The sequence below is a fragment of the Bactrocera tryoni genome, chromosome 2, assembly GCF_016617805.1.
Source record: "Bactrocera tryoni isolate S06 chromosome 2, CSIRO_BtryS06_freeze2, whole genome shotgun sequence".
In the NCBI taxonomy this organism is placed as follows: domain Eukaryota; kingdom Metazoa; phylum Arthropoda; class Insecta; order Diptera; family Tephritidae; genus Bactrocera; species Bactrocera tryoni.
Genome location: NC_052500.1, coordinates 38,505,902 through 38,520,593, shown reverse-complemented (window position 1 = coordinate 38,520,593; position 14,692 = coordinate 38,505,902). Strand labels below are relative to the sequence as shown.

At 32.9% G+C, this 14,692-nt stretch overlaps 1 protein-coding gene across 28 annotated transcripts in view; it reads right to left on the bottom strand.

The window, feature by feature from the left end:
• The window catches only part of LOC120768282 (myosin heavy chain, muscle), a 29,322-nt gene that overhangs the window by 4,421 nt on the left and 10,209 nt on the right, over positions 1-14,692 (bottom strand). For 4 of the 28 annotated variants that reach the window (XR_005704745.1, XM_040094907.1, XM_040094891.1 and 1 more), the window contains exons 8-14: positions 13,264-13,671; positions 12,660-12,830; positions 9,891-10,480; positions 9,503-9,620; positions 4,730-4,993; positions 1,795-2,004; positions 367-1,253 (exon numbers count right to left, since the gene is read on the bottom strand). Coding sequence is in view for 27 of the 28 variants with exons in the window: in XM_040094907.1 (XP_039950841.1) it covers positions 367-1,253; positions 1,795-2,004; positions 4,730-4,993; positions 9,503-9,620; positions 9,891-10,480; positions 12,660-12,830; positions 13,264-13,671 (2,648 nt within the window). In the remaining variant the exon portion in view is untranslated. Of the gene's footprint in view, positions 1-91; positions 171-366; positions 1,254-1,794; positions 2,005-4,729; positions 4,994-6,025; positions 6,144-7,183; positions 7,302-7,839; positions 7,958-8,340; positions 8,459-9,502; positions 9,621-9,890; positions 10,481-11,431; positions 11,603-12,049; positions 12,221-12,659; positions 12,831-13,263; positions 13,672-14,692 lie in introns of all 28 variants that reach the window. The other 24 variants (XM_040094909.1, XM_040094901.1, XM_040094892.1 and 21 more) reach the window with 17 other exon arrangements.

The following is a 14,692-nucleotide window of genomic DNA, read 5'->3' as shown; positions in this document are numbered from 1 at the left end:
TGTGTAATTGATGTTGAGGATAATTGTGGGGATAGCACAGTAATCGGAGAGTAGTGCCCAAATGGCTTGAAGTAGTTTTACGACATATTACCTTATCGCGAGCCAGTTGATCGCAGGCGGAACGAGTTTGATTTAACTCATTGTGGCAAGTCTGGCGATCGTGTTCAGCCCTGTTATCATTATAAAAAATATTTCATTAATAATAAATGTGACGAAATTTGACTAACACGTATATGTCAATCCAATAGAAGATTTGCACGGACGTTCAACATTTATGCAAAAAACATAACAAAAGTGACATTATATATAAGAAGCCTGAAAATGTATCTCGAAATTTAAATTTAAATTTATTTTAAATTTACTTACTTAGCCTTCAGTTTGTTAAGCTGATCAACTTGTTCGGCCATTTCAGCGACAGCATCGTTGTGCTTCTTGCGCAAGTTGGCCAAAGTGGACTCGTGCTGAATGTTGGCTTCTTCCAAATCACGACGCAACTTGCTGAGTTCGGCTTCGCGTTTCTTATTGAGCTCAATTTGGGCTGATGTGGCACCACCGGCTTCTTCCAAGCGCTCTCCCAATTCCTCTAATTCACGAGCCAAATCAGCGCGTTGCTTTTCAGCTTTAGCGCGGGCTTGACGTTCAGCTTCAACTTCTTCTTCCAATTCTTCGATGCGGGCTTGCAATTCCTTGATTTGACGTTGATGTTTACCAACACCAACCTGTTCATCTTCCAGTTTGGCGGTAATTGAAGACAATTCTTTGTCCTTGCGTTGAATGGTCTGTTCCAGTTCCTTTTTGTTGCGTTCCAAATCGGATACGGCTTCCTGGGTAAGTTTCAAATCTCCCTCAACCTTGCGTTTGGCCTTTTCAACATCTCCACGTAGTTTCTTCTCACGTTCCAATGAATCTTCCAATTCATCAAGAGTTTGTTCGAGTTTAGCCTTAACCTTGTTCAAGTGATTGATTTTGTCTTCAGCAGCTTGGAGTTCCTCGCCAGTCTTCTGGTTTGTCTCACCCTGCATCTTCTTCTCCTTGTTCAACTTATTGATGAGTTCATCTTGATGGGCGATCTCATCATTCAAGTTACGGATTTGATGATCCTTAGTAGCCTTATCTTGTTCGGCCTTCTGAACACTCAATTCGAGATCTTCAATGTCCTTCTTTAGGCCAGAGATTTCTTGATCAGCCTTTTTCTTTTGTTGGAACAATTGGTTACGAGCATCCTCTTCTTGGCTCAAACGATCTTGGATATCCTATTGAGCAATTTATAATGTTTTGAAAACAAAGTAAAAAAATAATAGCTATTATTTTTTTTTAACAAAAACAGCATATGTATGCTGTGGTTATAATTTTTCATTTCATTTTTCAAAAAAGGTGTTGTAAGCAACTATTTTTAGCAAAACACATAGATTTGTCAATTTATCACATTACAATAATTATTATTAAAGTTGTAATTGCTTCTAAAATTTGAGCAAATACACGAGAAAAGTATCGTAATATAAAATGGCAAAATGATTCTTTGATTCACGCAATGGTGCTTTGATTGCCGTACTTAATAAATGGCGGCTGCACGTATATGTAAATCCTTTACGAACTAAACTTAATTTTACTAATTAAGATGGAAGCTTTGAAATTAAATTTATATTCTAACATTACCTATTTGAGATCTATATTTATATTTTTTAATTTGTGTTAAACTACTAAACGAATTAATTACTTCAAGGTAAAATATTTCAAAGACGGATGTGAATGGTTTTGAGATTTGGCATCAATAAGTGAAACTATTTTACTTACACGCAATTGGTTCTCGAGATCGTTCTTTTGGGCAGTCAATTTAGCGTTTCTCTCCTGGAAATCCTGCAATTGACCCTTCTCACCGGACAGCGAGTCCAAAAGGGCAGTCTTTTCAGCCAACAGCTTAGCATTGAGGGCTTCCAATTCTTTGCGTACTTTCACTTCAGCAGCATGCAATTCTTCAGCCTTCTTAGCCTTCTCTTCTAGACGCTGTAATTCGAACGAATCAAAAGGAATTGAGGATGTTTTAATGTCGGTTGTTAAATTTCCATTATCTTGGGTTGCAGAAGAAGATGGTGAAGTGACGGAGTTAATGACTACATCTTCAATCGGTGCAGAAATGGAAGAGATTTCGTGTGTAGCCTCAGCCATAGCCACAGTAGGCTGACAATTTAAATTGGCTCCTACATCATTTTCTACGGGTGATACGTCGGCCTTAGCCGCCTCTGCTAAACCAGTGTTGGCAGGAGGAGTTATCGCCTTTTTAGACTTCTTTACCTTTTTTTCATCAGCCATAGTATAGGTAGGCACTTAAAGTGGATTTTCTACAATGTAACTAAAGAAGTAGATTGTCGAAGAATAATTGCTTAGCAATAACACAATCGTAATAATAGCGTAGTCGAAAAAATTTTAAACAACAGTTATTTCGCATGAGCTACCAGATATTATAGCTTTCAATTTGTTGATTGGGGTACAAAAGTTTCCACTTGTTATCTTGCTCTATCATTTGTCTCAAAAATGTCGTTTACCACAAATTAACTGTTCTCAGTACATTATTGTGTTATAATTAATTCGTTATTAAATTTTCACTTAGTTTTATCTAAATGTTTGAAATTCCAAAAAAAGCTTTGGATTCGATATGATTTCGTTGTGCTCAGCGAGTGAACTGAACTGCGCGACGACGAGTTTAGACAACTAGGTCCGACTAGCTACTGGTTAATGGCTGGAATGATGATAAGTGCAGCACCAATGAGCAATCCGGCATGAGCTCACATAAGAAATTATTTCAATTCGATTATAATTTCGACTACCTATGAGTACATTCCTAAAAAATACATTCATACGTACTACTTATTCATGCTGACTGATTTTTTGTAAACGTATGTGTTTGGGTAAATAAATTTAGCAACGCCCCGAATATGATCGAATCGAAGATTCTGCGAACGGCTTGTCTTCTACACACTAATAAATCTGATATTTATGCACCGCAACGGTAACATTAACATGATCGCAAATATACAAACATCGGCAAGGGTGGTATTCATAATTTTTTATTTGATTTCCCGTAAAAGTCACGCCAGAGAGGCACAGAGAGATTAATACATGTGCAGCCATCAATGATATGGCACAGGTGTTGTGCAACAAAAATCGAGCACCATGCAAATTTAGGTCTAGAGATGTATGTAGGTAGATGTGTTGCTTTGAATATTATTTATTATTCCTGCTGCCGCTAACATCATCGCTCTTTTGGGCGTCTTGGCCAAGATTACAAACAACTCCTCAGTTAGTCGTCTGCTTTTTTCATTATGCCAATATACATAAGTTGGCTAAATTATTTTGATGAGAATTCAATTAGAACGCCTATTAATAAACTTTCTAAAATAAAAATTCAATTGCCTGTTTTCTTATTCAATATTTCATTAATCATGCTAATGATGAGTTGAGTGGTGTTAGCTTTTTACAGCTGCCGCAGCTGCTGATTGTGTTGAGCGCATAGATGGTAGGACATTTAAGTATCGAAAATTGTATTCCGAGCAATACCAATAAAAATGCACAAATATTTACATATAACATTTTCAATAAATTTGTTCGAGTATATACATGTGTATATACATTTATTTTCGCTGGTATTTGTGCACACATTTCAATTATTGCGAATCATTTTTTGTAGCAGTGAAAATAAAGAAGCAAACAATACTATGTCAAAGCATGTCTTGTACGAGAGGACAATAATTGTACGAAAATATATGCATGTGTAGATGTTCGTCCAAAATATTAAATACAAATGGTCAAATGTTTCAAGTTTTAGGAGTTATTAGAAAAAGAAATAGCCATTACATTTAGCCACGTCATGGTTTCAACTCGAATGTACCTCTGATCAATTTATTTGGTGTGAATGTATGTGCCCATGCATTGGCAAATACTTACATAGGCATCACAGAGAAATTATGAATACGAGTGATTTGATGGTACTAAAACTCCAAATATATCTACTTGTTGTTGAAATCAGTCATTTCTCATGAACTCATAAATTAATATATTACAAGTAGGCAAAAAGTTTTCAATTCTTCAACAAGCAATTTGGTACGCAGAGGCGTATGAGTAACACCAATTAGAAACGTACTATGTATGTATATTCATGTGGCATGTGATAGTCATTTACATCAAGCACTTACAGATTTGATGGGCGGCTGTTTATTCGCTTTTATATTGCTAGATTTACGAAGTCAAAATACATACATATACAAATGGGCTAAACATATGCCTACATGCAATTATAAAATTGAATCATGTATGTAAATACATGAGCGCTAATTATGTGAACACACTTGCCAACATTGTCAGAAATGTAAGCCAAAAGGCCAAAAGTTCTGCAAAAGAAAAAAGAAATAGAGAAGGAAGTCGACAAGTCATTAGATCGTATTTTTAGATGCCTTTTTGCTACTTTTTTTATGGCACTATTAAGTGGTGCACACATGAATTGCTGCCATAGACAAGAGTGATCAATTCCGACAGGTGCAACGACAGCAACATGAAAAATCTATATTTTCATATTTATAGACTGACGCAAAACTAAATCCGTTCTATAAATAAGCACTGCCTTGCTATGCTCCACCTCCATTTACGCAATTATTAACTGTGAATTTAACACCGTCACCTGGATCTTCTGCTACTCCATTATCTGCTATAATTATCGTTTTTTGTTTTTACTTACAGCAATCTCATCCTCAACGCGGGTAACGTTGAGTAGAGGCTTGATCTTCTGCCACAATTTGTACCATGGCCATGTGCGGAGTTGAAGGTATTTGCGCAAGTTGCGTTGTACAACTTTGAGGGCCAAGCGTTGTTCTTGCAATTTCTTGAAGTTCCTACGGGCCAAGTAACCACGAGCCCATCCTTGCATCCATGACATGATTTTGCCGAGACGCTCATCACGGAATTCTTCCATCTGACCCAAGACACCAGCGCGGAAGAATACCTATTGTTTAGAATTTTCGATTGGAGTGGGGGAATGAAAATGTGATTAGTATAATTGTATCTTTTGTTTATCGTTTTATGCCACATATGTCGCGGTAGACTTGAGCTGAACTGAAAGAAGGTCTTTCGAGTCATTTGAACTTTATTATTTTTAATTCATGGCAGAAATTTTTCTTTTATTGTAAATTAATTTAATTGACAGACAAAATAGTCTTTTTTCACTATATTTGTATAGATACAAATACATTTATATATATATATTTCTAAACAGTCAATATGATTACCTACAAGTATTCCATGCAACATTCTCTCAGTTCACCGCTATTCTATTGTTTTTAAAAAGCGTTTACATACATATAAACGTATAGAATATATACATACATATTTATATCTTGGATATCAAGTAATATTGGAATTAAATGAACAAAGCATGGCAATGAAAACAGAACAACGACCGACTTTAGGAATAACAGCGTGGTTTATAAAGCATTAGATGAGTGAAAATATACATTGATGACGACTAGAATATATTTATATTTTATGTGTTTGTAAATACGACCGCAAACATTTACATATTTCAAAATGAAATTGAATTAAGTGAAATTCAGTTTAAACCACATTGGGGCTTATGATATATGTACATACATAATGAGTGATATCTCTAAAGGTTACTTGTTGAACAATGATGATCAGTTAATAATGAAAATAATTAATGAAATATGCATACAAAATATATTTAGTGAATTTATGGGTAGAAATGACTATAAATGTTAGTGGTGTAACAAGTTTACTGGACAGGTGTAAGGATACTGACAAATACAAAGTACTATATTATTTCATAATTTCATTCGTAACTTTTTTGGTTGGGTTTTTTGTTCATACATAATTGAAAAACACAATTCTGTTAAGGTTTAGTTTCATTTGCTTATTAAAAATTATGTTGATAATTTTGTACATTTTGACAAGAGACAAATTATTTAGACGCTTTATTACTGCATTGTTTGTTGTATTTTTCATTAATGTTTTAAGGTACCTTGGTGTTACCCAAACGATATTGATCTTCTGGCAAGTCAATGTATTTAACAATGATTTCAGTGGCCTTCTTATCTTTCTCTACGCCAACCAAAAGTTTCGGGCACATGATCTTGTAGCTATACGAGCATTTGTAGGTAGGAGGATATGTATGTATGTGTGAAAATGCAATTTTGTTGTGTGTAGATAAATTGATGTCGCGATGGTTGTTTGGTTTGATCGGTGGTGGCATTTTAGGTTGGACATTGTTGTTTTATTTTTAATTGGTGATGTGAAAATATGGGAATTCAATTAAAATATTAATAATTTTATAACTGCTTAATTTATTCCAAGAAAAAAATTTCGATAATGTAAAAGGTAAGTCGATTTAAATTTATTAACATTTTCATAAAATAAGTTGTGCACCTAAATAAATATATATATTCTTCTACAAAAGCATTGTATATATTGAATTAAAATAAATTTGTAGAAAGTAATAATTTAAAAAATTAATTGAAAGTATAAAAACCCTACACATAATTTCGAAAAATATTATGAATTATTATTTTATTAACATTTAATTATTATCCCAATCATGAGGTAATTGATTTTGTGGTAAATGGATGTCGGGCTCATATAGACTAATAATATCTGATACATTTGTACTTCATAAAATACGAGTATTCAAGTTAATGTATGTATATGCATATATGAAATGACTAGATATTGAATATTTTTTGCATGCTATAGAGCGCATACCGATGTACTTTAAAGCGATGGACATGCTTATTTCGGGAAAATATCATACTACGTACTACTAGCAATAAATAATAGAACTAATAACAATGCTAATGAGAACATGCTGAATTCTTATAGCGTATATTGGGTATTTTGGATGTGTGTATTGAGGAACATGCTTTATGTGTATGGATATGCTGAGGGACTTCCATAGGCCTCACTAGCATATATTAAAATGCGTACGTATGTGAAGTAATCTCTGCAATTATACTAATTATTTTGGTAAATTCAGAGTTTACTGTATGTAATGTGGATGCTTTGAATTTGCAAAATCCTGTACCAACAATAGGTGAATTTGAGAATTTAACTATATATGTATTTATACTTATGCGGAATTGTGTGGCACTTTGTTTTTATTTTTTGTGAAAAATTGGATTCGTGCCTTAGTGTTACCCAAACGGTATTGATCTTCATCTAATTCAGTAGATTCAATCAGAATCTTACTGGCTTTTTTGGGATCTTCCAAGTCTTTGATGCCTCTTGGGTTCAGGATTTGGTAGCTGTTGGTATGTATACATGTGTAGTTGTAGTGGATATTGGAAATTGTTAATATTTTGTTTAAGGTTCATTTTAAATGTCAGGTTTAAAAGTATGTATGCAATTCAAAATATATTTTAGCAAAAAGAAAAAATTATATAAAGGGTACATTTATACGTTATTTAAAAAAATAAAGGTATGGAAAATTATAAAAGGCCATCATAGAATTATAAATAATTTAATGGAAAGTAGTTGCCATTGTATTCATTAATGCATTCAATGATGATGAAGAATGTACTAATTATAAAGGAATCTCAAAATTTAACTTTTGAGATGAGTTTTTGCACATTCCTTGGAATATATGGGATTTTTGTGTTTGTATATATTTGCATAGGGGTATAAACATAATTCGTTTTTTGTATGTTCATACATGCTTAATATTGCTTTTAAATATGAAAACAAACTATTAACTGAAAAATGTAATAAAAACATATGTTGTTTAAACATTTAAATGTAAATACAGTTTGTGGCGCATTCTTGAAAAAAAATGAAGAACCATGCCTTTGTATGACCAAGACGATATAGATCAGGATCAAGAGCTGTGGATTCAATAAGAATTTTAGAACATTTTTTCGGATCTTCCATTCCGCTAATGTCCTTTGGATTCAAAATTTGATATCTGCGTTGAGGGAAGATTTGTTGAAACAATAAAAAAATTTAAGTATATTTGAAGTAGTTTTCGTTGTATAGTGTATTGCTGTTATATTGTTTTGTAAACATTGTGTATCGTGGGAGTGATATATATATGTAAATTTCCATTTTGTGTTGTAATAGTACATGCCAATTAAAATCAAATTAAGACAAGTAAAGAGTAAATAAAATTTTGGCTTTTTTACATATGTATAATATATGTTTATATCAACAAGGAATATCAATGCGTGAGTCACAAATGCAAAGACGTCTAATGCCAATTAGTGTAAGCTTATCATATCATTTCGAACTTCATAACAGTAACTCTATTATGGTAAATTGCATATATTTAAATTTGTGTTTCATTCATGCCTTTGTGTGACCCAGCCGATAAAGATCTTCATCCAACCCCGTGCTCTCAATAAGAATCTTTGAGGCCTTTTTATCGTCAGACACTTCCTTAATTCCACGGGGATTAAGGATTTGATACCTGTGAAAGTAGTAGTGTTTATTTTAAATAGCAATCTAAACAAAATTCCTACTCTCCATACAATGTTGAGGTAATCGTGACAATATGTATATATGTATATTAATTTGTTTTGTACCTGTGGTAGATAATTTAATACGAGGGGAATATTGAACAAGAAAATCCAATATGAATTCAAATTATGTGTTTCGATTTCGGAAATATCTTAAAAGATTGTACATGTTTTCAGAAAGTGTTCAAGTTTACTCAATACAAAATTCAGGGAGAATCAAGTTAAAAAAATAAAGAAATACATCATGCTATTGGGTCTATACAGTCTTATAATAATACATACATAAGGGTCATAAAATTTCTTAAGTATGTATTTATAAAAAATGTTTGGAAAAATTTTTCAAACAACACAATAAATATAAAACGATTACTATGCAGGTCTACCAATAACGAATATTATTTATTTATATGCGTCTATATTATGTAATATACATATATGTATATAGGCGTACGATGTATACGGTCTAAACAATCAATGATCTGTCAAAGGATATCAAAATTTAAAATATCACGGAACAAAAGTATAACATTAATATGATACGAATTAATCATATTAGAAATTATAAACGTTTATGAATTATCGTTGGGGCAATTGGTAAATTAAACATTTCACTACAAAAGTACATATGTATATTAAATATGAATTGGATATGTATAACGTGTACTACAAGTATTTTTTTGGGGTAAATAATAATAATTATATAGCTCATTGCTACCAAATGAGAAATACTGATTTTGGATAAGAATAATATGTGTGTACAACAATACCATAAGTCATTAAACTTTCGTGCAATACTGATGGGCTGGTGAAGTTTTCATTTATAGAGACGAAGAGAACGAGAGAGAGAACGCAACGCAAATGGGTTTGTAATACAGAAAATGACATGTATAGAGGGAAACAAATCTGGTGTATTAAAATCTACATTAGGTCGCACTATAAACGCTTTTTATGAGTAAGGGAAGTATGAAAACAGATAATTTAAATTAGCCGCCTGCCTTAGTATGACCAATACGGTACATGTCGGGATCCAATCCCACAGATTCCAAACACTTGGCAGCTGCATTCTTGGGTTGTTTCTCAGCGGCCATGATGGCTGGAGCCAAGATCATGTAACTAATTTCGGTAATTTTTGTATTCAAATGCAAAGAAAATAGGTACAAAAAATAGACAATATTTAATTAAAATAATAAATACTGGCTTTAAATTATTTATAATTTGTTTGTTAAGGTTGTATTTCAGTCGCATCTATAACTTCTAGTATTGACAAATATAAAACAGACCTATTTATAATTTCATTATTCATTGTTGTATAATAAGTACATATATCGATGAAAGGTCGATTGTGTATAATGTAATGTGGCTATTGTATTAAAAAAAACTTACCGCATCTTGAAATCAGAATACACCATTCTGTTGGGGAAACCTTTGCGGCAAATACGGATACCTTCAAGTACACCGTTACATGTCAATTGGTGCATAACCAAGTGAGCATCTACAACACCAGGTTGTTTCATTTCATTAGGAATGATGCAACGCACGAAGTGAGGTTGTGTTGAACGCAAAGTGGTCATCAAGCTGTTCAACTGTTCCCTGTAAGCCGAAGAGACAGTAGCAAAGCCACCACCCTTCTTACCACGACCGCCCTTTGATTGTTCAGCGCCACCAGATTGACCTGGATGATCAGCGAAGATTTCGACCAACAACTTGTTCTGCGACTTCTTGAATTGATCGACCACAGTATCGTTCAATGGATCCTTGTTCTTTTCCAACCAACCGGTGATGTTATAAGCGACAACACCTGCATAATGGCCAATAGCGAAGTGGGCAGCTTGTTGGCCAGGCTTTGGTGGTTTCGGCTTCTGGAATGGTGCCGATTTGCCCAAGTGAGTGTTAACTAATTTGTCGGCGAATGTTTGATCGGTAGCCTTGGGGAACATAGACTCTTCTTCAAGGATGGATAAGATACCCATAGGCTATTTTATAATCGAAAGGAATGTAAAAAGGTAAATAAAAGAAAGACATTTCTATTAGACTAATTTATATAAAATGAAAAGAAAATACGACAAAAAACATTTGGCATTATGTACAAAATTAGCGTGCGATTTCTACACTAGAATTACTATGAAAACTACCACCTGCAATAGTGCAGTAAAGTAAATATAAGATTATGCTTACAAAATATAACTCAGCTACAGCCAATGCAATGCTTACCTGTGCTTTAACATCAAATTGATTCCTATTATATACAATTTGGGTTTAGAACTCTTTACTATAGGTACTGCAAGTTTCTAAAACAAATACAATTACTACTACTCGTATAACCAAATAACAAGCACAAGCTATGTACATTTTCATCGTTATTTGAACATTTGACTTATACTTATGGTTCATCTTCTTGCCACTATTGCTATTTGGGATTTTTAAGAACCAAATGAATATTTTAGTTTACGGCTATTTACTGCCTTATATTTACATAGCAAACCGTTTCGGAATCCCACTACTACATTTTAATTACATAAAAAGTTCCTTCAGTATGAAAATGTGTTCTATGTAAATACATTAATATAGGTAAGGGTCAGTGTATGAAAATATGGAGGTATATTAGGTACAAGAAACTAAAGAAATGGGTAGGTAAAACATATACATTGGCAATGAAAATCAAAAAGTGTTATTAATATTGTTGCTTTAGTTGTTCGAGTCTTCCTTAAGAATACCATTATTGATATCATTAATATGCGAGTTGAAAATATCATTATCAATGTTCAAAAGTGGCTATAGGATCACTATTCTTTTGAGATTATATTTTGACGAAGCGGTTAATTTTCTTTATATTGACTAATTGTTGTTTTACTATGCGAAGCCTGTAGCGAAGCAAATATTGCATGAGAAATTTATTTTTTGTACTAAGTTTTCAGCGCCAATACCTTCTCAATCAATTCAATACAAGCCAGCAAATCCATGCCAAAATCGATGAACGCCCAATCAATGCCTTCTCTCTTATATTCTTCTTGTTCCAGTACGAACATGTGATGATTAAAGAATTGTTGTAATTTCTCATTCGTGAAATTGATACACAATTGTTCGAAACCGTTGTACTGTATATGAGAGGAGAATGTAACACAACAACAAGACGTGGTAAATGTTAGGTTAAAAGGATATAAATGTTAATGTTCAAAAGTTAATTACGTTGGATTTATGTAGGATTAGTGCAGGTCAAGGGTGGAAGAGTACTCCTTCATAGGTGCACATCATTCCAAAAAGTGGTGGAGTGAAAAGGGAACACGTGCAACACACATAGATTTCATTTAGTGTCTTTGTAATATTGATTGTAATATGAATACTTGGTGTTGAAATCAAATGCTCACTTTACCGTCATTTACCTTAAATTATACATTATTCCCAATACCTAAAATACTTATTGGTTTAGACTCTACGTATAGAATTAAAAAATATTCTTTCTCAAACAATGTATATAATATATGCTTGTAAACTTTTCATTTAATATCTCATTGCTGCTCTATTGATTCGCTATTAAAACCAACCTTTTCAATCATCTCAATACATGCCAGCAAATCCATGCCAAAATCGATGAACGCCCAATCAATGCCTTCTTTCTTGTATTCTTCTTGTTCCAATACGAACATGTGATGATTAAAGAATTGTTGTAATTTCTCATTCGTGAAATTGATACACAATTGTTCAAAGCCATTGTACTAATGGTCGTAGTGGCGATAGTTGGTGTTTCATGGTAATAATTTACAAGATTATTATATATAGATATTGGGAATACATATGGATGAAACAAAAAATTAAATATACCATTGAATAGTGGGAAATATCTAATTGTGCGAGTATTCTTGAAATCATGAATTCAGATAATTGTGCATATTTTAAAGTACAACGTGTTATGAATGGTGGGCGTACGATATAGTTATGATAATTTAATACTTGTTTCAACATCACATATTTGGACTAAATAATGCATACCAGTACCTGTTTCATTAGAGAATTGATATTAACAAACAACAAAACTTTGACATTTCAGACAGCATATTGATAAGAACAGAACAAAGTGACTAGCTTGCAACGGTTTCACAAGGAACATATTTACATACAAATGTCTTCATTTTATCATTGGATTTGAATAAGCACCTTTTCGATGAGATCGATACAAGCTAACAAATCCATACCAAAATCGATAAAGTCCCAATTGATACCCTCGCGTTTATATTCTTCTTGTTCCAAGACAAACATGTGATGGTTAAAGAATTGTTGTAATTTTTCATTGGTGAAGTTGATACACAATTGTTCGAAACCGTTGTACTATATTGAAGTAATACATGGATAAGAGTTGAATTTTGCTCTCGTTCAGTAAACAAGAATATAATGAACTGGTAGGTAGGTAGTGAGAGTACGGAATTATATGTGACTACGCTAAATAGTAAAAGGTTCAATATAGTGATTAAATTGAAGGTTAAAGAGCTAGTGTATTTGAAATAAATTCGTGTTCCTATGGTTGTCCATTTCACTTTCATTTGTTTCGAGGTCATGTCTTCGTCCAAAAGAAGTGTTAGTGTATTATGGGCACTATTGCTGTAACCAAGTAAGCTTTTGAAAAGCATACTCAGCAACAAGCAAATAACTAGAGTACAAGAATCATGAGCGATTTTCAAATAAGTATATCTCACATGGACCGTACATAATAGTTGTGCCTCTTATTTATTAGTATGTTTACGGAGGACCGTGTCTTACTTACGTCGAAAATTTCGAAACCAGCAATATCCAGTACACCAATAAAGTGCTGACGTTTTTGTTGAGTATCCAGAGTTTCGTTACATTTCTTAACCAGCCATTTGAAGAGACGATCGAATACACCCTTGCAGAGAGCACCAATGGAGTTAGTGACCTGTTGCACGTTACGACCTTGAGTAACGAATTCGTTACCGACCTTGATGCGGGGCTTCAACAAGTTCTTGTAAAGTTCAGCGGTGTCACAACCGAACAATTTAGCCACACGACCACCTTCTTCTTCACCATCTTGTTCAGCCTGCTCTTCGCGACCACGTTGCTTGAACTTCATACCACCCATGTGCATGACAGCGGCGGTGATTTTGTAGACATCCTGTTTCTCTTGAGCGGTGAAACCCAAGATATCAAAGGCTTGCTAAATGCCACAATAAGGTTGGAAAATTGGAAAATGTTAGTTTTAATTTGCATTTGATTTTATTTGTGAATAAATGTTATAAATGTTATTTATTGAGTTTTTTTGCAGTTTAAGGTGTTTGAAAGCAAGTATTTACGATATTTTGTTTAGCTTTTTTGTACAGCAAATGGGTGTGTAAAATGTTTATATGTATTTTCTACCATATATTTTTTAACCATCAATATTAAAGAACACAAACGGCATGCAAAGCAAAAAACTATCAAACTATAATACAATATTACAATAAATAAACCACAAAATAAATATATATATATACATACTATATTCTGGAAAATTATACAAATACCTACTTAAAAACATAATCTTAGATTTCGTAGAAAGATTTATTCTTGAATGCTACTATCAGTAAATGGATACAAAAATAAATCAAATCGCGTTTCTCACTAATCAAATAATTGAAATAATTGGTATATTTACTCATATTAAATCCGAACAATAAAAAGATTTAAAAATAATAAAAAAGCTGATTCCGATCTTTCTTCAAAATCTATCATCATCTGATTAATGTTTAATTTTTTATACGAAGTAAGTAAATAAATTTTTTTAAGTAAAATCGAATTGAAGAAACATTGGTGAAAGCGAGTAGGATATAGACGTAAATAGATTCCGGAATTTTTGGAGAGCGTAGAATATTTGAAACATACATAACTTTCAACCAAAAACGCTTTTATAGGATGGAGAAGGTAATAAACGTGCATTATGGTAAATAAAAAATAAACTTTTTTTCTCTTGATAATTTCGTTCACTATATGTTTTCCATGGTTTTTGTGGTTCAGGCATGCTTTTACAAATATTCGCATTCTCAAATAAATAAATGTCATGAGCAGGCTTCCTTGCAAACCATGGATATGTATACACATACACATACATATGTACGAAAATACAATTTAGTAGAATATATGTAAATGTAAGTATAATAAAAAAAATTATGTGGTGCCGAACTATTATTACATTTTATTGA